The 26,846-nt window shown below is 39.0% G+C and overlaps 1 protein-coding gene across 1 annotated transcript in view; it reads left to right on the top strand.

The window, feature by feature from the left end:
- The first annotated feature begins 145 nt into the window (after positions 1-145).
- LOC6052394 overlaps positions 146-26,846 on the top strand; it is a 208,501-nt gene continuing 181,800 nt past the window's right edge. Inside the window, exon 1 of the mRNA XM_038265704.1 lies at positions 146-1,393. Coding sequence (XP_038121632.1) covers positions 1,348-1,393 — 46 coding nt within the window. The 5' untranslated portion in view covers positions 146-1,347. The remainder of the gene's footprint in view (positions 1,394-26,846) is intronic.

The following is a 26,846-nucleotide window of genomic DNA, read 5'->3' as shown; positions in this document are numbered from 1 at the left end:
TTCATACTCGCGTTTGACAGCGCACTAATCAGCCGTCAAAGTCAACTTGTTGTTGTGTTTTGCTTTCTCTACCTTTTTCACCCACCATAACACAACACATCACGCCCGTTCTTGTTCGGCTTTGCCTGCTACTGCACACGGTGCCGTTCGGGTTTTAGTTGCACTCTGTGCTTCGTGTTGCGTGGACGTGCTCTCCGATTGACGTCCGCTTGGTTATTCCCGGATTTTTGTTTTCGTTCGCTGCTTCCTCTCCTCTCGCGGTTTTATCAGATTTCGGTGTTCTTGGGCCGTGCAGTTCCTGTGGCGGCTTTTGTTGTTGAATTAGTTGCACGGAAGAGTGCGAGAGAAGAAAGAGTGTGTAATAATAACAGTTTGAGGAAGTTGCAAAGCAAAACAAAGTAGCCTGTTTTATTCCCGTGAGCTGTGCGCTGTGTTCTTTGTGTGTTGAGCAATGTTCTAACGCACTCAAGGCAATAAAACAATCATACTGCCTTCGTGTGCCCGTTGGTGTTTATTAATAATCGCGTGAAATACTTACACACATACACAGGCGAAGTCAGTGGGGAGAAGACTCGTCACGACGAGGTGTTCTAGCACACATCTAAGCAGTCAGGTTTAAGCTCAGCGTGTGTTCTAGAATCGTAGGCGGCTGTGCGACGAGAGATCGCTGCACGAGGCCGTCCTCGCGAGGGATTGTGCACCGATGTGTATCAATCGCTAGCGGAGCATGTTGTCACCCGTGTTCTGGATGGAAATTTGAATGAAGTTGGTGTTCGGGGGTGAAGGTGATTGACAACGCGAGCCGTTGTTGTTTGCTGGATACGGCTCAGTGGGTTTGCGCTTCTGGAATTTCATCTACTTATTTTTTTTTTTGTTTTGTGTTTGTTTTATAAAAAAAAGCAACATTTGGAAGAGAGGTGAAGATCATCGGTCGAGCGTGTTTCAGCAGTCGATCGTGCACGCTACAGCACAACAATTGAATCATCCGGAAAGTAAAGCAACAAAAAAACAGAAGCCGAGGAAGATTAGCTATCAAAGGCCGTGTACGAGGTGAAGAAGAGAGCCGGCCGAGAGCATGTTGTTCAGCTCGCCAATCCGAGTAATTATTATGATTAGATGTGGCTTATTAAATGAAAGTGATTGCGCGCCGCAATTAAGTGTTTAAGTGCGCTCACATGTGTGTGTCTGTGCGTGTACTAGTGTGTTGGAATTCAAAGTCGATTACTATCATTTTCGGAGCAACGGAGAGCTGCCGCCGGAGGCGTTTACCCCGAAAGTAGCAGCGGCCCGTTTATCGAACTCTCAGCATAGAGCCTAAAATCAGAGCATCGAAGATCGGCCCCCGAGATGGACATCGAGTCGGACGGTTCCGAACGGTGGGAGGATTTTTTCGGTAAGTTCCTGCTTCCGGTTGGGGCGGAAACCGGCCGGCCTGGGTAATTTTGCCACTCGGGCGTCGGGAGCCCGGGTCGGACCGGTCGAAAGTCGGCCAGACGGTAGGGAAATTGGGCGTATGAAAAACATATGAGAGATCGGGCAGCTCGCGTGTGTGTGTGGGAAGCTATTGCGCGAGTACTTGAAAGAGAGGAGTATGGCGAGAGTGAGAAAGAGCGCAGATCGTAGAATCGAGATCGGGAGAGGGAAGCAGGGGGGTCGCGCCAAAGTAAGGCAATTGAACTGAATGGAGATGATGGAAGGAAAGTTGGAAGAGATTTGCCAAGGCTTGTAGTGTCGCTAGAGTATACATTGCATTGAATGACAGAATGCAATGTATGAACAATAGTGATTTGACAGTGACTGAATTGACAGAACTTGTACTTACCATATCTACTTACTATCTGCTACTTGTACTTACCCAATAACTGGAACTTCGAAACAGCTTCAAAACGTTCACAGGTACCTCTACTTTGAAGTCCGTGTTAGAGAAGCTGTATCCTTTTGCAAGCTAAGATTGTTACTAAACTAGTCAGTGACGTCCGTGATAGAGAAGGGTGACTCCAACATCAACCAGGCAATCCCAGCCTGCACCAAATAAAGATCGCCAAGTGAGTACAACTTTAGCGCGTCTACGCGACGGGAAAAAAACCTGTTGAACTGTTTTCCATCCCGTTCTACCCTGTACGAAGATGGCGAGCACCAGAAGGTAGACCAGTCGCGTTGATCTTCTCTCACACACTTTGTTCGTGCCACATTAATCGCATTTAGAAGCATAGAACTTGCTCTTGCGCGGGATCTTGCGCTCGGTAGCATCGCTACCTTCTCGCTCTCGCAAGAAGTGGATGCTGCTGGCCGGTTCTCGGCTGGTACAAAGTTCTAATCGACGCTCGTTGCATATCGTTGCAACACTGAAAACGTTTCGTCGTTTTCGTCGTTCACTGACTTCTAACTGTACTTGTTCGATTAGAGGGGACGAACGCTGCTGTGGGCGACGCTCACTGGAGGTCAATGGATCCGTAGAATTGGGGTCGCCACGATGATTAGAGGTGGTTAAGGGAACCTGCTCATCCACGGTTGGTTGACCGTTGAGCGCTGAAATTGGACACCCCGAAAAAGAACAGCCAAGAGTTACGTTCGCAAAACACCTGCACCATCTCGTTAGAGGAGCTCACGGTCAAACACGCACACAGGTGAACCTGGTCGTCGCTTTTAAGTGGATCAAATTTCACCCGTCGCATTTCCTATGCACACACAAAAAGCAGCCTCTACGTAGGTTCGCAAAGTAGCGCGAAAAAGGTGAAACCTTGGTCCGGCGAGCGTGGACCTTTTCGTACACACAAAAGTGGCCTGGCTGGCGAAAAAACGATCCATCATTCGTGGCCTGCAGCCCCTTCACGGTCAAGACCTGTGTGTTGAGCTTTTTGGGAGCTTTGTTTGCATTGAATTGTAGATATTTGACAGAATGCAATGCAAAACAGAAGCCGATTTGACAGTTGATAGAAGGGTACTTACCGATTGAAGGTTGCTGCTTAAAACACTGATCACACTTGTACTTACCCGATTTCAGCTTCGATCAAATTTGCTGGTGTTTGCGCTAGGTACCTCGATTCTGACGTCCGTGATTGGGAACTTCTAGTAGTATGTTTAAGCTGTAACAAAAAAACAAGATTAATTGTAACTCCAGCACCTAATCAACTTTATAGCACTCATCAAACGGGTCCCGCAATCAAAAAAGGCAACTTCCACTTTTTCTCCAATCCCCACTCTCGCGTCCGCTGCCCATTTACAGTTGCATCACGCGGCTAATCAACCTATTTAGTGGACAAGTTCCAGCCCCGGGAACGTTGCGGCTGTTGGCGGCAGTCAATCAACTTTCAAACTCTGCGGCAAGGTTGATGCGCGCGCGCGAAAAAGCAGCGGTCCACGTCTTCAAATCAAAACAATAAAAATCGTTTCGCTACCGATCGCCCACGGCTACCTGGAATCGGTCGTAAAAATCTAGGATCAGCTTCGCGGACAAAGGACGCTGCTGGGGCGGCAACGCCGCATTCAAAAGGCCCAACAATCATAATTCTGTTCGCGACACACGGTTGATCTCCGTGGATCGATTGACGGGCTGGATTGCCTTGGTTTCGGGTGCGATACCAATTGTGGGGTCATAAAGCTGTAAATGGAATCCATAAATCATATCGCTCAACACCACGGGCAATATTACGCATATCACCTGCGGGTGGTTTAATTGTTAGCTTGATGGTGATGTAATCGATTTTTGGAAATCTTGAGCTTTAAGAATTACACGGAATTTCGTTGCTTATCACAACTGACTATGGAGTCCGGTAGCTGTTCAAGCGACGTCGACTCCCATTTAGGTGACGATAATTTGCGAACTGGGGTTCTCCACGTCATGGAAGCCCAACTGCCTAGGAATTGACAATTGGGAATAGAACATATTCCAATGTCTGGAAGTGTTGATGCTCCACTTTTTTAAGGGGATAAGGTAAAATCCCCACGGAATCGCCTTGCGATCAGTGGCATGCCACCAACTTCACCAACTCCCACAGCTGACCCGACAACGACTTCTGGAGAATCAGCGTTTCAATCTCCGGGTGCTTAGAATTTGCCGACTTCCACCTTACTTCGACTCTGGATCTTCAAAAAGACCCAACTCCACCGATTTCCTGTAGCTAACTACAGGATGGCCACCTCGGGTGGCCAAACCGGTAAAAACTCAATAATTTGAGTGTCAAACCGGGAAAATGTTGTATTTTTTTCCTTCATAAGAATAGTATTCTGATTAATCTCTAATGATTTATTCGGGACAACTATGTTTGACAGATAGCCAAAGTAATCTTGCAATGTAGTAAAAATTTATCTTGCAAGCATAACTTAATTCAAGATAACTTAATTTTAGCTTCTTTCAAGATAATTTCTCTCAAGAAAACTTCTTTCAAGATAACTTCAGGTCATTTTTTTGTAAAATAACTTTCTGCGCTTTAACTTAAGCTCTCAAAGATTTCTTCACCTCGATTTCTGCAAGATAACTTCGGGCAAGATAATTTCAGGTCAAGTTTTTGTGTGATGTGTGTTGTAAGATAGTTTTCTGAAAGATAACTTTAGGAAGGGTCCATCCACGTGGTTAACGTAGACACGTTTTTTTTTTTGGAAATCTCAAACCCAAGGACAATCACCAACACAGTAAAAAAAATCTGTGTAAAATCGCATGCAAAAGCATGCACATCACCTTTGTGAGCAAAAGCATGTAATTTTGTATGCGAAAAAGTGTACATAAAAAGCATGTACAAAAGAAAAATAAATGAATTTTGTACATTCCAAAAATAACATCAATCTGTTGAGAGTTATATCCAGATTACCAAGTCCGCGCCCCAACCATCTCGGCTATCTCGCCGCTGTGAAGTTAGTTGGATCAACACCGATGTAGCTGTACGACGTACGGAAAACCTACTGGTACATCGGCATTGGACACGTCATTTACAAGACGGTGAGATAGCCGAAACGGTTGGGGCGCGGACTTGGTAATCGGGATATGACTCTCAACAGATTGATGTTATTTTTGGGGTGTGCAACATTAATTTATTTTTCTTTTGTACATGCTTATTATGTACACGTTTTCGCATACAATATTACATGCTTTTGCTCACAAAGGTGATGTGCATGCTTTTGCATGCGATTTTACCATCGGATTTTTTGCTGTGAACATGGTTTATGGGTGGTCTAAGGTAATTTTATGTATGATAACTTTAGTTCAATTTATGTAAGATTACTTATTGCAAGATAAATTTAGGTAAATTTCGGTATGATATCATCAAATTGTTTTTTTGGTATGTAACTTTTTCAAACTTTCTACAATATTTGATGTAATATATTCATTATTGAAAATTAAGCGAATTCCGTTCTCAATCCAGTCTGCAAGATAACTGCTGATTTTTGGGATCACAGAACATTAAAAGATGTATTACTTCAGGCCTAAAAATATTTTCATAAATTCAATTTGTTCAATAACATCATAACTGAGCAATTCTCTACGAAATCGGTCTTTAATTGAGAATTTAAATTTTTGTATTTGGTAGGTATGGATATGGACTACACAGAAAAAAATAATACACGGTAAAACAAATTTCGTGATTGGTGATGACCATGCAAAAGTTTTAAACAGGAAAATTTATGTTTATTTAGTCTCACCCAAACAACCCACCATTTCCTAATGACGATATCTCAGCAACTAATGGTCCGATTTTCAATTTAAAAAAACACATTCGTGAAATTTTTAAATCTTTTTGAATAAAATATTTTCAAAAAAAATTAAATCGAGACTAACATTTCAAAAAGGTGAAATATTGAATGATTTTTGCGCTTTTGGAATGTTAGTCTTGATTTTTTTTAAATATTGTTTTCGAATCGATCGGAAAATTTCACGAATGTTTCATATTTTAACATTGTAAATCGGACCATTAGTTGCTGAGATATCAACGTTACAAAATGGTGAATTGTTTGGGTGAGACTTAGAAAACATCAATTTTCCTGTTTTAAAACCTTTGCATGGCAATTTCTCAGCAACTAAGGGTCGTATCAACGAAGTTCAAAAAAGCAAAATAGGGGAAATATTCCCTTTATAATCAAAGACCTATCTTCGTCATATGGAGAGTTTGATGCTCGATTAAAGCTCCAAAAATACTTATCCGGCTATAAACTTACCAGCAACAGCACCGCCTCGAGTAAGCACGCAAATTTATGCCACTTTCTGGCCAAAATGATCAAATTTAATGCACTTTTGATCATAATTTCTATTTTGCGAGACCATTTCTCATAATTTTGGTGGCACACACATCCACACGCAAGATCAGAGGTTAACTGTTTAACGAAAGTCGCCATCAATATCTTTTCACCTGCGCTAACGATTTCAAAGCGCTTAAGATATAAAATTGCTTCCAACTACCGGCAACATGTTCTTTTGACCATTACTTCACCATTCAGTCACTCACTTGAAAAATAATCCCGAAAAATGTAAAAAATTAGCAAGCACCAACAAAAAAACAAACGCGCTAAGTCTTTTGACGTTTCAATTTTGAATATCCATTCCAATCGAAGGCTGAAGAAAACCGAGCGAGGAGCGAAGGCAAATAAAGAACAAAGGGTGGTCACAAACACCACCAACATGCTGGTGCAGCGCCTGTTGGAGTGAGCAAGTGCTGCCAGGAAACTTTCGCTATGAATGCTACTTTTCGTGAGTGTTGGCTTAAAATTTCATCAATTTTGACAGCACTAAGCAGACCCAAAAGAGCGCTGGAAGAAAAAAAGAACTAAGCTGAAAATAGAAAAATGGGCGTGGCCCAATGCTCTCGACTGATTAGAATGCATTTTTGAAATATTTTTTTTAATGCTTGTAAAAGGAATAGCATAACCTTTAATAAAAGTGAAAATAAACAAAAATGTTCACAAAAATTTGCTCTACTCGTTGGTGTGCTTAGTTTTAGTGAATTTCAAGGAACACTCCAGATTATCCAGCATCTTTCAAACACGACCTCCCCTATAGAGAATTTTCTCAGCTTTTCTATTATTTTTTTTCAAAGGTGGGCAAACATGTGCACTGATTAAAAAACTCTGAAACTACACTAAATCCCCTAAATACGCTCCCCCCGATTGCGCCTCCCCCGTTTTGCGCCCCCCGAATTGCGCTCAAACCCCGAAATAACGCTCCCCCCAAATAACGCTCTAAGTGGCGCAAATCGGGGGAGCGTTATTGCGGGGTTTTGGCGTGAAATGGGGTTTTCTTTTAAATGTACTTTTTACATATAAATAAAATATTTGTATAAGAGGTCATCCACAAAACATGGATAAGGGGCCATCCACAAATCTGGGTATCCAAGAACTCCCGGAAGTCATGCCCTAGATATCTACTTGATGAACGGGGGTCTATATGGGTGTATTAAACATCGGTATAGCTTCCGATAGCTTCAGTGAACCACGATGGATATTCTGGGTTACGTTAAATTGTTATGGGTCCTCCAGGAACTCCCGGGAGTTATAACCTGATGATCTACCTGATCAACGGGGTCTATATGAGTGTATTAACCATCGGTATAGCTTCAGGTAGCTTCACTGAACCACGATGGATGCTCTGGAGTTCGTTGGATTGTCATGGGTCCTCCAGGAACTCCCGGGAGTTATGACCTGATGATCTACCTGATCAACGGGGTTCTATATGGGTATATTAATCATCGGTATAGCTTCAGGTAGCTTCAGTGAACCACGATGGATCTTCTGGGTTACGTTGGATTGTTATGGGCCCTCCAGGAACTCCCGGAAGTTATGACCTGATGATCTACCTGATCAACGGGGGTCTATATGGATGTATTAACCAACGGTATAGCTTCAGGTAGCTTCAGTGAACCACAATGGATACCCTTAGCCATGTTGGATTGTTATAGGTCCTCCAGGAACTCCCAGAAGTTATGACCTGACGATCTACCTGATCAACGGGGTTCTATATGGGTATATTAATCATCGATATAGCTTCAGGTAGCTTCAGTGAACCACGATGGATATTCTGGGTTACGTTGGATTGTTATGGGTCCTCCAGGAACTCCCGGGAGTTATGACCTGATGATCTACCTGATCAACGGGGGTCTATATGGGTGTATTAACCATCGGTATAGCTTCAGGTAGCTTCATGAATTACGATGGATACCCTTCGCCATATTGGGTTGTTATGGGTCCTCCAGGAACTCCCGGGAGTTATGACCTGATGATCTACCTGATCAACGGGGGCCTATATGAATACATTAATCATCGGTATAGCTTCAGGTAGCTCCACCTAACCACGAAGGATACTCTGAGGTACGTTGGATTGTTATGGGTCCTCCAGGAACTCCCGGGAGTTATGACCTGATGAACTACCTGATCAACGGGGGCCCATATGAATACATTAATCTTCGGTATAGCTTCAGGTAGCTTCACCTAACCACGAAGGATACTCTGAGGTACGTTGGATTGTTATAGGTCGTCCAGGAACTCCTGGAAGTCATGACCTGGACATCTACCAGATCAACGGAGGTTTATATGGATGAATTAATCATCGGTATAGCTTCAGGTAACTTCAGTAGCATCCATCATGGTTCAGTGAAGCTACCTGAAGCTATACCAATGATTAATATACCCACATAGACCCCGTTGATCAGCTAGATCATCAGGTCATAACTCCCGGGAGTTCCTTGAGGACCCATAACAATCCAACGTACCCCAGAATATCCATCGTGGTTCACTGAAGTTACCTGAAGCTATACCGATGGGTAATACACCCATACAGACCCCGTTGATCAGGTAGATCATCAGGTCATAACTTCCGGGAGTTTCTGGAGGGCCCATAACTATTCAACGTAACCCAGAAGATCCATCGTGGTTCACTGAAGCTACCTGAAGCTATACCGATGATAAATATACCCATATAGACCCGCGTTGATCAGGTAGATCATCAGGTCATAACTCCCGGGAGTTCCTGGAGGGCCCATAACAATCCAACGTAACCCAGAAGATCCATCGTGGTTCACTGAAGCTACCTGAAGCTATACCGATGGTTAATACACTCATACAGACCCCCGTTGATCTGGTAGATCATCAGGTCATAACTCCCGGGAGTTCCTGGAGGACCCATAACAATTTAACGTAACCCAGAATATCCATCGTGGTTCACTGAAGCTACCGGAAGCTATTCCGATGATTAATATACCCATATAGACCCCCATTGATCAGGTAGATCATCAGGTCATAACTCCCGAGAGTTCCTGGAGGGCCCATAACAATCCAACGTAACCCAGAAGATCCATCGTGGTTCACTGGAGCTACCTGGAGCTATACCGATGGTTAATACACTCATATAGACCCCCGTTGATCTGGTAGATCATCAGGTCATAACTCCCTGGAGTTCCTGGAGGACCCATAACAATCCAACGAACTCCAGAGCATCCATCGTGGTTCAGTGCAGCTACCTGAAGCTATACCGATGATTAATACACCCATATAGACCCGCGTTGATCAGGTAGATCATCAGGTCATAACTCCCGGGAGTTCCTGGAGGGCCCATAACAATCCAACGTAACCCAGAATATCCATCGTGGTTCACTGAAGCTACCTGAAGCTATACCGATGGTTAATACACTCATACAGACCCCCGTTGATCTGGTAGATCATCAGGTCATAACTCCCGGGAGTTCCTGGAGGACCCATAACAATTTAACGTAACCCAGAATATCCATCGTGGTTCACTGAAGCTACCGGAAGCTATTCCGATGATTAATATACCCATATAGACCCCCATTGATCAGGTAGATCATCAGGTCATAACTCCCGGGAGTTCCTGGAGGGCCCATAACAATCCAACGTAACCCAGAAGATCCATCGTGGTTCACTGGAGCTACCTGAAGCTATACCGATGGTTAATACACTCATATAGACCCCCGTTGATCTGGTAGATCATCAGGTCATAACTCCCTGGAGTTCCTGGAGGACCCATAACAATCCAACGAACTCCAGAGCATCCATCGTGGTTCAGTGCAGCTACCTGAAGCTATACCGATGATTAATATACCCATATAGACCCGCGTTGATCAGGTAGATCATCAGGTCATAACTCCCGGGAGTTCCTGGAGGGCCCATAACAATCCAACGTAACCCAGAAGATCCATCGTGGTTCACTGAAGCTACCTGAAGCTATACCGATGGTTAATACACCCATATAGACCCCCGTTGATCAAGTAGATATCTAGGGCATGACTTCCGGGAGTTCTTGGATACCCAGATTTGTGGATGGCCCCTTATCCGTGTTTTATGGATGACCCCTTATACAAATGTTTCATTTATATGTAAATAAAGTACATTTAAAAGAAAACCCCATTTTACGCCAAAACCCCGCAATAACGCTCCCCCGATTTGCGCTCAAACCCCGAAATAACGCTCCCCCCGTTTGCGCTCAAACCCCGAAATAACGCTCCCCCGAATTGCGCTCTCCCCCGGTGTGCGCCCCCCCAAAAAGAGCGCACATGGGGGATTTAGTGTATGTATATTTTCAAAAAGTTACCTTGAAAACGTGCATATTATCAAAAATTTCTTACTTATTGATTGAAAATTTGATTTAACATCGAAAAATTAAGTTGAAAAATTTTTGCGATCAATATTTTGATTTTTTGAAAAAATCAGTATTGATTTAAAAATTTATAACTCGTTCAAAGATTTTTTTGCGCAACCTGGAAATTGCAGAAAAATTTTAATTTGATGTCCCCTAAAACATATAAAAAATAGTGTTTGTTTTTGCAAATAGAGGGTGAGGATTCTCGAGATTTTCAATTTCCCGGGAATTCCCGGGACCCGGGAATTTTTTTTCTATGCCTATAGTGGCAATAATTAAAAAGAAAATGTAATAATATTGTTTTTTTTTTCAATCAATTAAGTTATAATTAATTCATGCTTGTACTATGAAACTTACTCTTTATCTGAGGAACTATATCTACCTTTTCATTTATTTATTTTTCTGAATCTGCAAATACAAGATCGTTTCTTGTGCTTTTTGGGACTAAAAATTGTAGTTTAAAATATTAAAACGAAAATTTAAGTTTAAAATATCGCACTGAGTGACTTTCTTATTATATTTTTGTGAAGTAAAAAAAATAGCTAATTTTTAATTTTCCAGTATCGGGATTTTTGCAATATAATAAACAATAATTTAAACTTGTTTTTTTTTCATTTAAAGGTCAACTTTAAATATTTATTGAAGATATATTTACAGTTACAGAATTTACAGAAAATCCGAATGTTCACAATTGGTGGACCATAACTTTACAAATATTGACAGAGTGTTTTTTTCCAAAATATAATTGAATATTGAGGTTGACCGTGGTGTAGGGGTAAGCGTGATTGCCTCTCACCCAGTCGGCCTGGGTTCGATCCCAGAAGGTCCCGGTGGCAAATTTTGAGACGAGATTTGTCTGATCACGCCTTCCGTCGGATGGGGAAGTAAATATTGGCCCCGGTCTAACCTACAGGTTAGGTCGATAGCTCAGTCCAGGTGTAGGAGTCGTCTCCCTGGGTCCTGTCCTGGTGGCGTCGCAGTAGGCAGTTGGACTCACAATCCAAAGGTCGTCAGTTCGAATCCCGGGGTGGATGAAAGCTTAGGTGTAAAAAGAGGTTTGCAATTGCCTCAACAATCAAGCCTTCGGACATCAAGTTTCGAGTAGGAATCCCGTAATCGGGAACGCCAAGGCAATGCTGTAGAGCGAATAATTTGATTTGATTTTTTTGATTGAGGTTGACGTGAAACACAAAACAACTTATTGACATCAAAAAAAGAAATTACCTTGATACAGCAGAATCAACTTAGGTCAGGGGTGCCCAACCTTTTTGCCCTGCGGGCCAGATCTGACTTCTCTAAACCAGTGGCGGGCCGGATCAAAATTTGATTAAAGTTGAAAAGGTAAACTTTTTTTAAATTTAAGGTTCTTTCAAGTCTAGAGTTTTTTTTAAGTGTTTTTTATGTGTTCTATCAATAAATAAACTAGTGTTAGTTCATTCCCTTGATTTTAGAAAAATAAACAAAGATAACTTTCAAAAATATGTTTATTTGATTTATTTTTTTTTTTGTTTAAAATTGTTTGTGTTTGCTCGCTGATTTTTTTACTTATTTTGGACTTTTTTTTAAATTCTACAATTTTTTGCAGCAATCTTTATTTCAGTATGACTAAATTGCTGTCTGTAAGCTTTTTCAAACAAAACTTTATCACTGCAAAGTTTTACTAAAAAAATACTTTGTTTTGCTTACTCACTTATTGAAAAAATCAATTTTAATCAAGTTCCTCAAAAAAGAAAAGCTTCATTTTGCAGTAAACATGGTACAAATTGTAAAATTTTAAATTAAATGTCTTTTGTGCATTTTTAGACAGTGATACAAGTTTATTTTTCATTTAACATTTTTACGAAATGGGTAATTTCGTTATCTTGCGCCATTTTACAATTTATTGGTTGATTCTGAAACTTTCAATAAAGAAATGACATGATGCATTCGAAAGAAAAAATATTTAAAAATTACAAAGCCAAATCAAAATAATTGTTGAATTCACATCATTTATCGCAAAAAAAAATGATCTCGAGTTTATTTTTTTTTTATTTAGACACTCAATTTTTTTATTTAATATTTCATGATCAGCGTTAGGGGCCGGTCATAGAACTATTTTAAAAGTCGTCGTGGGCCGGATAAAATGGCTTCACGGGCCAGATCCGGCCCGCGAGCCGCACGTTGGGCAGGCCTGACTTAGTGGTTCAATTTGGCGAGGTACCATGGTTTTGAAGTCCGTAATAGTGAAGCTGATCTTAGATTTGTTAGTTCTGCTCGAATTTAATTCCAATGGCCTCATTTCATTACATTTTTGCGTACGATTGCAAAAAAACCTTAGCTGTCCGGTCTCACAGCCCCAATAGTATCCAATTTGACCTACCAATCGCGAAAAATTGCAAATATTAATCACCCCCATAACAAAAGACACCCCCCAAAAACGGACCTCCTTCTTTTATCCCCAACCGTGCCATTTCCTTTCAGCTGTCAGTCTGCGCCAAAATGTCAATGTCAGATTGTCCTACTCCATCGATCGATTTCAAGCACCGTTGCATAACTTTTCTTTCCAGTACCGTCTGGTGGTCTATTTTTAGGGGCCAACACAAACCAGACAGAAGCTGGATTTCACAATCTCTCTCGGCTCCGTCTCCGTGGTGCAGAAGTTATAAAAAATCTATTTTCTTCCAACCGCCCCAACTCCCCCTCAGGCGCTGAACCCGTCAATTATGAATTTCTCCCAAAATCGGACATAACACTTGCACCCGTTTGGGCCGCCGTCGGCGCGATGATATAATTCCGTGTGAAGAAATTGAGACTTGAAGGGGAAAAAATCTACAGCATTGTACAGTTGTACGAACCCTAATTTCTAGTTCCGAGGTTCGGCATCGAATCTGGTCTGGCTGATCTAGACTAACATTTGAAAATGTCTTAACATAATTTCGTTTTGATGGCATCAGAAATTTCAAGAAACTCCACGTTCGAAACTTAGTCCAATGGGGTCTTCCCGCGTGGTCCCTCAACTCCCTTCCAAAGAGTGCCAACGAGTCAATTGAATTTGTTGAAGTTGACGATTTGTTGTGTTCGCTTAATTGGGGGAACCTTTGGCGTGCGCCTGTTCTTTGAGGTTGGTTCGGTTTTTTGGGGTCGCCACTGCAGCTTACGGCGCGCAGCCCATGTGGGGGAGGGACTTTTATGGAAATTGAAAGTCTAGTCATTGTTATTACCTGTAGCGGTAGTAGCAGCGGTTGACTAGCTGGAGCTGGAGCTGTCTAGTCGCTATTCATATGCGGTTGTGAAGAGGCCTGGAGAGTTGCACAAGTCGACGTTCAGCCAACGCAGAGGAGGGTACTATCGATGGATTGTAAAAACAGGAACCAGTGGAAGAAACTTGGGTTTAGGCAAATACGGCGATGGGTCTATTAGAGGAAATCCATAGCGAAACTACAAAAGCCTTAAAAAATTACAAATGAACCGATCTTACGAAATATCTACAAAAACACAAACTAGAAAGCAGACGTAATAACCTCTGCTTCAACTTAAATTTATGTTTAGAACTATTGTATGCATTGCATTGTATGACAGAATGCAATGCATAACAATAAAATTTTGACAGTTGACAGAATTGACAGAAAAACACAAATTTTACCATAACTTACTTACCCGTATGCTAGAACCACTCAAATCATTTCATTTTATTGTTAACTTCTGCATCAAGTACCTTGGGTTTGAAGTCCGTAATAGAGATCGTCATTTTTATTCCTAATATTGAAGTTCTGCATTAATCAAGCCTGCTGACGAAATAAATGTCAAAATCGATCCAATTTGTGTGACTTTGCATGGAACAATCCCCAGCTCAGCTCAGATCGAGCCACTGTTTTGCGCGATCCAAATTGGAGGGACAATCGGGAAAGTTTTTCTCCTCCACCTTTCGAAGGTGGATAATTTAAGGCCACCTTCCTCCAAATTGCACAGGGAAATTGCCCCCTTCTGAAGTCAGCTCACACAAGCCACTGATTGTTGATACCTAATTGGCGAAAATTAGATCTTGCGGGCTCGATAAACAAAAAGAGCGCGGGGGAACACCAACTGTCAAAGCAGCGAACCCGATGTAACAATATTGTTTCTGCAAGGTTGACTTTTGCGGGTCCTGAACTCGCTCCTTAAGGGGAAGTGAAGGTTTTCTCACGGGCTCGTTAAGTGGTGGAAGGCTGCTGGTTACGGTACTGCTAAGTAATGTACCCATTGTAGTATTAATTGGACATGATTCGCGCGGGGTCCCGTGGACCTGTCAGCTGGCCCGGACTTGCACGGATAGAAATCCTGTCCGGGAAATCGACAACATTGTTCTCGATTCGTTCTGAAATTCGTTTCAGAATGTTGTCGACCAGTCGTCCGGTAACATTTGCATCAAAATCGAGAACAATGTTGTTGATTTTGAGTCGTCACGGTTGGTGACGCCTGGCAAAACAGAAAGCACGCAGCCATCCTGAACGATTTATTCGGTTTTTGAATTGACCGTTGGATTTGGTTTTTGAATTGACCGTTCGATATTTCTTTTGGTTCAGTAAAACAGTTGATTCGTTTTTTTTATTTATTGAGGCAAAAAATACATCATTAATTAAAAAACTACTATTTGTGTGTGTGTGTGTGTGTGTGTGTGTGTGTGTGTGTGTGTGTGTGTGTGTGTGTGTGTTTGGAATATGGGAATACAAGAAATTTAGGAATTTGGGAATATGGGAATTTGGGAATTTAGGAATTTGAGAATTTAGGAATTTGGGAATTTGGGAATATGGGAATATGGGAATTTGGGATTTTGGGAATTTGAGAATTTGGGAATATGGAAATTTGGGAATTTAGGAATTTGGGAATTTTGGAATATGGGAATTTGGGATTTTGGGAATTTGGGATTTTGGGAATTCGGAAATTTGGGAATTTAGGAATTTGAGAATTCAGGAATTTGGGAATTTAGGAATTAAGGAATTTGAGGATTTGAGAATTTAAGAATTTAGGAATTTGGGAATTGAAGAATTATGGGATTTGGAAATTTGGGAATTTAAGAATTTGTGAATTTGGGGATTTGGGAATTAAGGAATTTGAGAATTTAGGAATTTAGGAATTTAGGAATTTAGGGAATTGAAAATTTAAGGATTTAGGAATTTGGGAATTGAAGAATTAGGGGATTTGGGAATTTGGGAATTGAAGAATTAGGGAATTTGGGAATTTGGGAATTTAGGAATTTGGGAATTTGGGAATTCGGGAATTTGGGAATTTAGGAATTTGGGATTTTAAGAATTTGGGAATTTGGGAATTTGTGACTTTTGGAAATTGGGAATTTGAGAATTTGGGAATTTAGGAACTTGGGAATTTAGGAATTTAGGAAATTAGGAATTTTGGAATTGAGGAATTTAGGAATTCAAGAATTTAGGAATTTAGGAATTTAAAATTAGGAATTTAGGAATTTAGGAATTTAGGAATTTAAGAATTTAGGAATTTAGGAATTCAGGAATTTAGGAATTTAGGAATTTAGGAATTTAGGAATTTAGGAATTTAGGAATTTAGGAATTTAGGAATTTAGGAATTTAGGAATTTAGGAATTTAGGAATTTAGGAATTTAGGAATTTTGGAATTTTGGAATTTAGGAATTTGGGAATTTGGGAATTTGGGAATTTAGGAATTTAGGAATTTGGGAATTTAGGAATTTGAAAATTTAGGAATTTAGAAATTTGGGAATGTAAGAATTTGTGAATTTGGGAATTTGGGGATTTGGGAATTTAGGAATTTAGGAATTTAGGAATATGGAAATTTGGGAATTTAGGAATTTGTTTATTTGGGAATTTGGGAATTTGCGAATTTTTAAATTTGGGAATTTAAGAATTTGGGAATTTGGAAATTTAGGAATTTAGGAACTTAGAAATTTAGGGATAAAGGAATTTAGGAATTTAGGAATTTGGGAATTTGGGAATTGGAGAATTTGGGAATTAGTGAATTTGTTAATTTGGGAATTTGGGAATTGAAGAATTTGTTAATTTGGGAATTTGGGAATTGAAGAATTTGGGAATTTGGGATTTTGGGAATTTTGGAATTTGAGAATTACGGAATTTGGGAATTTAAGAATTTGGGAATTAGTGAATTTTTTAATTTGGGAATTGAAGAATTTGTTAATTTGGGAATGAAGGAATTTGGGATTTTTGGAATTTGTGAATTTGGGAATTGGGGAATTTGGGATTTTGGGAATTTGGAAATTTGGGAATTTAGGAACTTAGGAATTTAGGAATTTGGGAATTTTCGAATATGGGAATTTGGGATTTTGGGAATTTGGGAATTGGGGTATTTGGGAATTTGGAAATTTGGGAATCTAGGAATTTGAGAATTTAGGAATTTGGGAATTTAGGAATTAAGGAATTTAGTAATTTGAGAATTTAAGAATTTAGTAATTAGGAATTTGGGAATTGAAGAATTAGGAATTTGGGAATTGGGAATTTGAGAATTTGGGAATTTAGGAATTTGGGAATTCATTTAGGAATTTGGGAATTTGGGAATTTAAGAATTTGGGAATTTTGGAAATTGGGAATTTGAGAATTTGGGAATTTAGAAACTTGGGAATTTAGGAATTTAGGAATTTAGGAATAAATGAATTTAGGAATTTAAGAATATAGGAATTTAGGAACTTAGGAATTTGAGAATTTAGGAATTTAGAAATTTGGGAATATAAGAATTTGTGAATTTGTGAATTTGGGGATTTGGGAATTTAGGAATTTAGGAATTTAGGATTATGAAAATTTGAGAATTTAGGAATTTGTTTATTTGGGAATTTGGGAATTTAAGAATTTGGGAATTTGTGAATTTTTAAATTTGGGATTTGGGAATTTAAGAATTTGGGAATTTGGAAATTTAGGAATTTAGGAACTTAGGAATTTAGGAATTTAGGAATTTAGGAATTTAGGAATATATGAATTTAGGAATTTAGGAATTTAAAATTGTAGGAATTTTAGAATTCTTGAAGTTTTGAATTTTAAAGTATTAGAATTTTGGAATTTTGGAATTTTGGAATTTTAGAATTTTAGAATTTTAGAATTTCAGAATTTTAGAATTTTAGAATTTTAGAATTTTAGAATTTTAGAATTTTAGAATTTTAGAATTTTAGAATTTTAGAATTTTAGAATTTTAGAATTTTAGAATTTTAGAATTTTAGAATTTTAGAATTTTAGAATTTTAGAATTTTAGAATTTTAGAATTTTAAATTTTAAATTTTAAATTTTAAATTTTAAATTTTAGATTTTAAATTTTAAATTTTAGATTTTAGAATTTTCGAATTTTAGAATTTTAGAATTTTAGAATTTTAGAATTTTAAATTTTAAATTTCAGAATTTTAAATTTTAAATTTTAGAATTTTAGAATTTTAAATTTTAGAATTTTAAATTTTAGAATTTTAGAATTTTAGAATTTTAGAATTTTAAATTTTAGAATTTTAAATTTTAAATTTTAGAATTTTAAATTTTAGAATTTTAGAATTTTAGATTTTAAATTTTAGAATTTTAGAATTTTAAATTTTAAATTTTAAATTTTAGAATTTTAGAATTTTAGAATTTTAAATTTTAAATTTTAAATTTTAGAATTTTAGAATTTTAGAATTTTAGAATTTTAGAATTTTAGAATTTTAGATTTTAGAATTTTAGAATTTTAGAATTTTAGAATTTTAAATTTTAAATTTTAAATTTTAGAATTTTAAATTTTAGAATTTTAGAATTTTAGAATTTTAAATTTTAGAATTTTAGAATTTTAGAATTTTAAATTTTAGAATTTTAGAATTTTAGAATTTTAAATTTTAAATTTAAATTTTAAATTTTAAATTTTAGAATTTTAGAATTTTAAATTTTAAATTTTAGAATTTTAGAATTTTAGAATTTTAAATTTTAAATTTTAGAATTTTAGAATTTTAGAATTTTAGAATTTTAGAATTTTAGAATTTTTAATTTTAGAATTTTAAATTTTAAATTTTGAATTTTAAATTTTAGTTTTAGAATTTTAGAATTTTAGAATTTTAGAATTTAGAATTTTAGAATTTTAGAATTTTAGATTTTAGAATTTTAGATTTTAGAATTTTAAATTTTAGAATTTTAGAATTTTAATTTTAAATTTTAAATTTTAAATTAGAAATTTTAGAATTTTAGAATTTTTTAGAATTTTAGAATTTTAGAATTTTAAATTTTAGAATTTTAGAATTTTAGAATTTTAGAATTTTAGAATTTTAGAATTTTAGAATTTTAAATTTTGAATTTTAAATTTTAGAATTTTAGAATTTTAGAATTTTAGAATTTTAAATTTTAGAATTTTAGAATTTTAGAATTTTAGAATTTTAGAATTTTGAATTTTAAATTTTAGATTTTAGAATTTTAAATTTTAGAATTTTAGAATTTTAGAATTTTAGAATTTTAGAATTTTAAATTTTGAATTTTAAATTTTAGAATTTTAGAATTTTAGAATTTTAAATTTTAGAATTTAAGAATTTTAGAATTTTAGAATTTTAGAATTTTAGAATTTTAGAATTTTAAATTTTGGAATTTTAGAATTTTAGAGTTTTAAATTTTCGAATTTTTGAATTTTAGAATTTTAAATTTCTGTTTTTAGAATTTTAGAATGTTAGAAATTTAGAATTTTAGAAGTTTGGAATTTTAGAATTATAATTTTGAAATAACAATTGCTGAATTGAAGAATGTTAGTAGGGTGTAACAAAGTGTGTGTGGATGGGCTGTGTGTGTGTGGAAGGGCTTGACTGAGATCTCCTCCAGGATACCGACGGAGCTCGAGTTCGGTAGATGCGTCTCGTCTCGTCGTGGAACCGTTGACCGGGTCGCTTTCCTCATTGCCGTGGTTCAATTCGAAGTGGCTGCAGATCTGGTGAAGATGTTGGCGTCGCTGCCTGTTGCGGAATGAAGGTCAATTAGGTCGGTCGATTACGAATAGGAGATTTTTCATTATAATTTTATCAAGCTTTCGAAGGACGTACCTGCATCAGATGCGTGGCTAGCCTAGTGTTGACTACTTTCTTCAACTCGTCATGCAGTGAAAGTGGCCCCTACAGCAGGATGAGGATGAGGAGGAGGAGGAGGAGGAGGAGGAGGAGGAGGAGGAGGGCAAAAGCGTCAGTTTCGTCCCCGTCGCTAGTTTCGTAACTCTCGATGTTGCTTTTTGGTTCCGGCGATGCAATTATTCCGCAGTCCGCCTTCTCGGGCTTGTCCGTGGGCAATGGTCCCTATTCCCTGACACTGACACTCTGCTCGTCCTTTTCTTCACTCTTGCACGTCAGGATCGATGCTGGCGGTGCGGTTTGACCTCGCTCACTTCTCTCGGCCATGTGATTTCGGCACTTCCGAAACCTGCAGCTACAGCTGGACAGCACAGACGACCTACACGTCTTCCACTTGGCCACCATCCTCGGAACGGAACCTGCTACTTTCGGGCCACCAGTCACGATTTTTTTCTCGCAAACATTAAAAAAAACTTTGAACAAACAAACTGTCATCAACCTCGGGTTGACGTTTTGATTTAGGCTGCGTTTTGACAGATGTTACGCTCCCCAAAAAGGGTGACGGAAAAAGTTTCGCTTTCGAAAACAAAAGTTCCGCTTTCGAAAACAAAAGTTTTCGAAATCGAAGAAAATGTTTTCATATTTGAAAACATTGTAAACGAAATCGAAAACAATCGATGTTGTCGATTTTAAAACAATTAGTTTTCGGTTTTTCGGACAGGATTTCTATCCGTGTGGGTGCTGGTGTCTGGGTTGTGAAGCTGGAGGCAGGCCTAATCGTGAGATAATTACTTCATCAGCGGGCCTTGTAGTAGGAAGTGGGAATCGATCGTTTCCTGAACGTGAATTTCACCTGTGTGGAAGGTTTTGGGGTCACGTTAGGAATGTCACTTGTTTGGGAAAGCGAGCTTGGATACAAACTGAATAATGATATGATCCCCTAGCAATTGACTAAACAAGAAGTTTAAACTACTAAATAAGAAGTGAAACTAAAAACTAAAAACTAAAAACTAAAAACTAAAAACTAAAAACTAAAAACTAAAAACTAAAAACTAAAAACTCTAAACTCTAAACTCTAAACTCTAAACTCTAAACTCTAAACTCGTAAAAATTGAATATTTGACTTTATTAAAATGTTAGAATTGATTCCAAGTTTTACAAACATTACAAGTTTGTATTGATTCCAAATTTTAATTAAATAATGAATATTTGGCTATTTCGAAACGGTCCCGTAGATTTAAAAAAAATCTAAAGTGATCAGATAATTTAAAATAGTAGTTTATGCAACAAGTTGCAAAAAGAGGATTTTTTCAGCACGAGTTGTAAATTTATCCAACGAGGTTCACCGAGTTGGATAAATACGAAGAGTGCTGAAAAAATCAAGTTTTGCAACGAGTTCCATACAACATTTTTTGCAATTCCAAAAAACACACGCTCAGTAAAATTTTAAGTCAAATTTTCATGTATTTGGTCAATAAATCATTTAAATCAAAAAAATGTTGAAAAATGTTACTTTTTGAAACAAGTGCTGAAAAGTTCCACTTTTCAGCACCCATTTGAGTGCTGAAAAGTAGAACTTTTCAGCATTTATTTTGAAAAGTGTTGCTATTCGATTCTGTTATTTTTGGTTCAGAAATGTAGGCTATTTCGTCGTTTAAGAATGACAGGAAAAGTAAATAGTTTCACGACGGAATTGCAAAAAAAATGTTACATTTATTAACATTCAAAATTTGATCATTAGTTGCTGAGATTTGGCATTGATAAATGGGGACTGTTTGGGTGTGGCTTTAAAAGCTTAAATTTAGTAGTTCTTTTATCCGTTGTATTCTTGGCAGCTAGAGGTGCAATCTTAAAACTTTTTTTGATGAAATTTTAGTAAATTTTCTGAACCTCTGAAAAAAAAATAATTTTCTAGAAATGAGCACTCATGAACCCTTTTTAAAAAAGAAAAATATGCATTTTTTTTAATTTAAATCTAACTTTAAGTGGCTAACATTGCTGTGAAGTACTTTCGATTGCAAATTTATTTTTTCATGAAACTGTAGCAAACAAAATTTTGGATTAGAGATTTTTTTTATATAATCATAACTTGACGACAAAATTTTTGTTATTGTTATTTTTTAGAATTTCTTTGTGGACAGCTGCCAAAATTGTATGTAAATTAATGACACAAAATTGATTCTTAGGTAAATGTTTGTGCTTAATAAACAAATATAAACAAAATTCTTTTACGGAATTTGGGGAAAGTTTCTCACGTTTTAGAAATGTAAATGTAAATTTTGGATTGCCATTTCAGTAATATAATTAACTGAATGCGATTCAGTAATCATCACTTTTGATGAAATTCGGTAATGAACAAAAACATTGCTGAAAAATCAGTAACTGCATATCTGTCAAACTGAAATGTCACTTATGACTTATTGTTTGAATGCTGCTGAGAGAAAATCCTCTTTCAAACATGTTTTGTTTTTTAATTTTGTATTGTGATCTTTAGAAACCAAGTAAGATATATGTTTATAACAAATGCCTCGATGCTAACCACCTGTTACTTTCAAACTGCCACAAGAAAATTACTGAATTTTCAGCAAAATAATTTGACGTTTTTTTTTTTGCTGAAATTTCAGTTGTTTTGACAACCATTTCACTGAAATTTCAGTAAATCATCAGTCAAAGTGACACAGTGCACCCCTGACCTATGTCTTTCATATGTTTATAGGTCCTTTAAAAAAAAGCTCTGGAAGTGAAGTATTTTAATTTCAGTAAATAATTTATAAAGCCAAGCTTCCGTGGCCGTGAGGTTACGGGTTTCGCCTTGTAAGCGGAAGGTGATGGGTTCGATTCCTGTCTGGCTCGGCAAAGTCAGATCCATTAAAAGAGTGAATATGCTCACTGGGAATACTGACCGGTAGGGGATGGGTTTCGACTAGCGGCGTGCTGGGTTTCCAATCCAGAGGTCGTGGGTTCGATTCTCGTACCGGGATGATGAAGTTTTTTAAAGTTTTTTTTTTTAAATATTACTAGTTCACAATAAGACAACTTCTCTATTACGGACTTCAAGCCCGATATACCAGTTCAAGTGAATTCAAAAAGTTGATGTGTTGTTGGTGGTTCCAGCAAACGGGTAAGTACGTATTCTGTCAATTCTGTCAACTGTCAAACTGTCATGCAATGCAATGCATACAATACAATGGAGCATTTCCATTCGAGCAGTTTTTGCTTTTTTCTACAATGTATTTCTTATACCCCGTTCGCACGGGCGAGTTATAGCCGGTTATAAGACCAAAAGTGGTTATAACTCTTAAAACCGGCTATAACTCTGGTTTTGCCCATACAACGAGCTGTCAGATTAAAACTGGTTTTAAAAGTTATAACCAAGTAAAAACTGCTCGAAAAAGGGGTTTGGCTGCTTGAATTTCACAAAACTCAACTAGTAGGCCTCGGAAAACCTTTCGCAAAGTTTGACGTTGTCATGAACCAAACAAAACAACTTTTTTTCAGCTGTAAAAATCGTGACCGAATGTTTGATGGCCTCCAAATCCCGCATCGCATCGCATCGCAGTCGATTACCCCGCTTGACGTTCTGCTGCTGACGCTTGTACGAGGAGGTGGCCAACGACATCAACTTTCGAGGCAGAGCATTTTTCTGGGCGGATTCCATGATCGTTCGCTGCTGGCTTGCTTCACTGCAGTCCAGATGGAACCAACTCGTGGCTAACCTTGTTTAAGAGATTCAACACCGGAAGGAGAGCGGACCTTGGGACCATGCTTCCGGAACAGAAACCGAGCTGACATTATTTCTCGCGACATGTTGCCGATGCAGTTGCAGTATGAACAGTTTTGGTTCAAGAGACCTAGCTGAGTCTCGACCACCAGCACTGGCCGCATGCCCCAAAGTTCCCGCCGCAGAAGACTTCGACCCCGAGGATCTGGTGGAACACAATGGTGTTCCATTACCCGAGTTTAACCTACTGTTAATACAGTGACTTCGCCGTACATTACGACAATACCGCTGTAATCTGCTTTGAAGAAGCTGGTACGCCTCGCTCTACGCTTCTCGGAAGAGTACGTTGCTTTGTCCAAAACCGCGTGATTCCAATGAACTTCTTCATTGCTGCGCTGAACCCAAGAATCGTCAATGGAAACTTGTGCGTCGGCGGCCGGTTGCAGCACGCTGCAGTCTTGGACAACCAAAAGCGTCCGTATGTACTTTCTCGAAAACTTCATCCGTTCACGAAGCTTATCGTCACAAACTTTTACGAGATTTTTTTTTCACACAGGACAACAACTACCGATCTCCTTTGTGCGGGGGCGTTGCTGGCCGATCAATACCCGGAACCTTGCGCGCTTCACAAGTGTGTCGATTGCTTCTATGTCAAGCTGATGGTTCTGGACCAGCTCATGGCGGATCTACCGCCAAAAAGAGTCACTCTGTGATCACTATTCGCACGAGTCGGAATTGACTACGGCGGACCTTTCCAGGTCGCGTACCCGCAGCACCGAGCTCGCTCGGTGAATTGCTTCGTTACTATCTTTGTATTTGTCACGGAGACCGTTCACATATAGAACTAGCAAAATATCTAACGATGCAAGCATTGCTGGCGGCCCTCAAACGGTTCACCGTCTGGCGTGGCAAACCGAAGCTGGCCATATACGACAACGCCAAGAACTTAGTCGGAGCAAGACGTGAGCTGAGCGACCTCGCTAAGCTGTTTCTTAGTCGGCAGTTCAAAGAGGAGAACACCGAACGAAAAAATAGAATTCAACTTTGGCAGCCAGGCTACCGCTGCTGTGAAAATCTACGATCATGTTGCACATCCTGCTGTACGACAAGTTCCAGACTGTGCTGGTTCAGAACAGAGCGATCCTCAACTCGCGTCTGATCACGCCGCTCTCACGCCCTCGAGGCATTGACCCTAAGACGCTTCCTGATCCAGCGTTTACTCACTGATTATCTGGCTGGCAAACCATCCAGCGGTACACAGCTGCTCTGTTTAGAGAATCATCTGATCATCTTCAATTATCTGATCTAGACCTTATTCTCCTACTGCACGTGAGCGATCGTCCACGCTCCATACAACGTTTTGGGGGTGAGGGGTCTGAGTTTCCAAAAAAGTGTCCACGTGGTTCATGGATGGTCCTTTAGTCTTTAAGACTAATATATTCGGGTTGCACAGTTTAACGGAATTAAACGCGAGAAATTAGTTTTACAAACGAATTAAATGTATTTCGATTAGAGCGCGAGGTTTACAGTTCGAGATCAACTTTGAGAGTGAGAAACGGAAGTGGCGACAACGGTCGAGGGATAGGACAGTCGTTGTTTACATTATAATATAATACTCGATGTCACAAGCTACCGTTTTTCGATAATCCCACAAATATCAAAACCATCTCGCTAATTCAGCTCGCCGTTACGGCCGGTGCGGATGAACAATCTGATACAAACAATACTGATACAAACAATACTGATGTTGATCAATAGAATTGACAGAAAAAGGGCAGATATCACCGGATGCCCTCTGGATAATCAACGACCCGAGATATCCCAGTTTCATTCTCCAAGACCAAAATCACCACTGCGATAGAGAGCATGGACGCAACAACGCCGGGTGAAACGTTGGCCAAGGCGAGTTGCTGATTTCCAAGATATTCGGAAGGAAATTACCGTATCGGATGTGTCATAGTTGTCTCGCATTCTCAATTGAAAATAAAGCTGGAGGGTAGGGGGAGGATGGGGGTGGTTGGAGGGTTGGGGAGTATGGTGAGGAACGTTTAATCGAGGCCATGCACGTAAACAGGACTCGTCCAACACTCCGCACCAGGGCGATACCCAGGGACAGAAAATTGTCGTCCTGCTTATTGACCGTTAGCAGCCCACGGGCCACCTCCCTGATTTTGCTCAGAAATCGCAACCTCTAGTCAGACCTCAACGCGGCCTTTCGAACGGGCGAATTCCGATGGCAGCAACATGCCTAGCAAAAAGAAGCCTTCCTAGAATTGAATTAGGTGTTACTTATAATACGGATTGGGCCGCAAGTTGGTAATATTTTGCTGGCGTAATAATTTGTTAACTTGAAAAGGTGAAGCAGCAAATCGGTATCGATGAGTACAATTCAATCCATCAATTTATCCAGCTTGGCTCAAACCAGCGCAAGGAGTCTCAAACCAAGTTCACCCAGCTGGTACGAGCGGATATCCATCATGTTTATGTTCGGTACAAAGCGCCTCAGTTCCGTCGCGTTTTTGAGGAATGTGTTAGCATGCTCCAGTTTGCCTGGGGGAGAGTCAACACATCTAGGACATGAAGATGGTGCACACGATCCGGGACACGCCGCCGATCACGACGGGACTGTTCGCACTCAACCGTTGGAGCGGTGCCGATGATCGATGCCGTCAACCTGCATGGCAAGACGATGACTCCAGTGCACGATTCTCCGCTAGCGGTGAATGCGTTCAGCCAGATGGGTACGGAAGTGGCGACGGCCAGCGAGAAGGGGACGGTGATTCGGGTGTTTTCGGTGAACGATAGTTCGAAGCAGTTCGAGTTACGCCGGGACGTGTGAAGTTGCGTGTCGATTGTTTCGCTGGCGTTCAGCATCTACTCCAAGTATCTGTGCTGCAGTTCGATCTGGAACGCACCTCGCCAAAACCGTGTTAAGCTACTTGCCAGAGGCAGATTCGTGAAAAGCAGTTCCGAATCGACCAGATCGTCCAGTTTAAAGCGGAAACCCAGTTGGTTGAAGCGGTGACCAACTTCGAACCTTCGGAGTTGACTGCATTCAAACCCAAATCCTTAAAAAGAACTTTTTTAAAACACATCGAACTTATGAAAATTTGAATTTAAAATACCTGCCATTCCGAACAAATCCGAAAGCCGAACAAATCCGAAAAACCAAGATCCGCATCAACGCAAAAAAAAAAAACGAAAATAAATGACAACACCAAAAAATCACAGCTTGCTGTAATCTGTCAAAATAGTTAAAACCCTTAAAACCTCACGGGTCCGTGCGAACGGGTTGGATATAACTTGGTTTTAACTTAGGGGGAGAGGGGGTAATATGCACCCCCGGGGCAAAAGGCACCCCCTGCTATTCTCGGTATTTGGAAGAATTTTCCGGGGAAAAATCATAGAAATAGGAAGCTTAATATTGCTAAACCATGCTGGAAAAATTAGAGCATCGCATAATAAAAACAGCTTAAGTTATTTGCAAAACTTTAAAATGTTGTGTTTTCATCTAATTTTATTTGCACTTTCATTATGATTTTTGG

This window comes from Culex quinquefasciatus, chromosome 3 (genome assembly GCF_015732765.1).
Source record: "Culex quinquefasciatus strain JHB chromosome 3, VPISU_Cqui_1.0_pri_paternal, whole genome shotgun sequence".
Taxonomy (NCBI): domain Eukaryota; kingdom Metazoa; phylum Arthropoda; class Insecta; order Diptera; family Culicidae; genus Culex; species Culex quinquefasciatus.
This window is presented reverse-complemented; position numbering and strand designations above follow the sequence as displayed.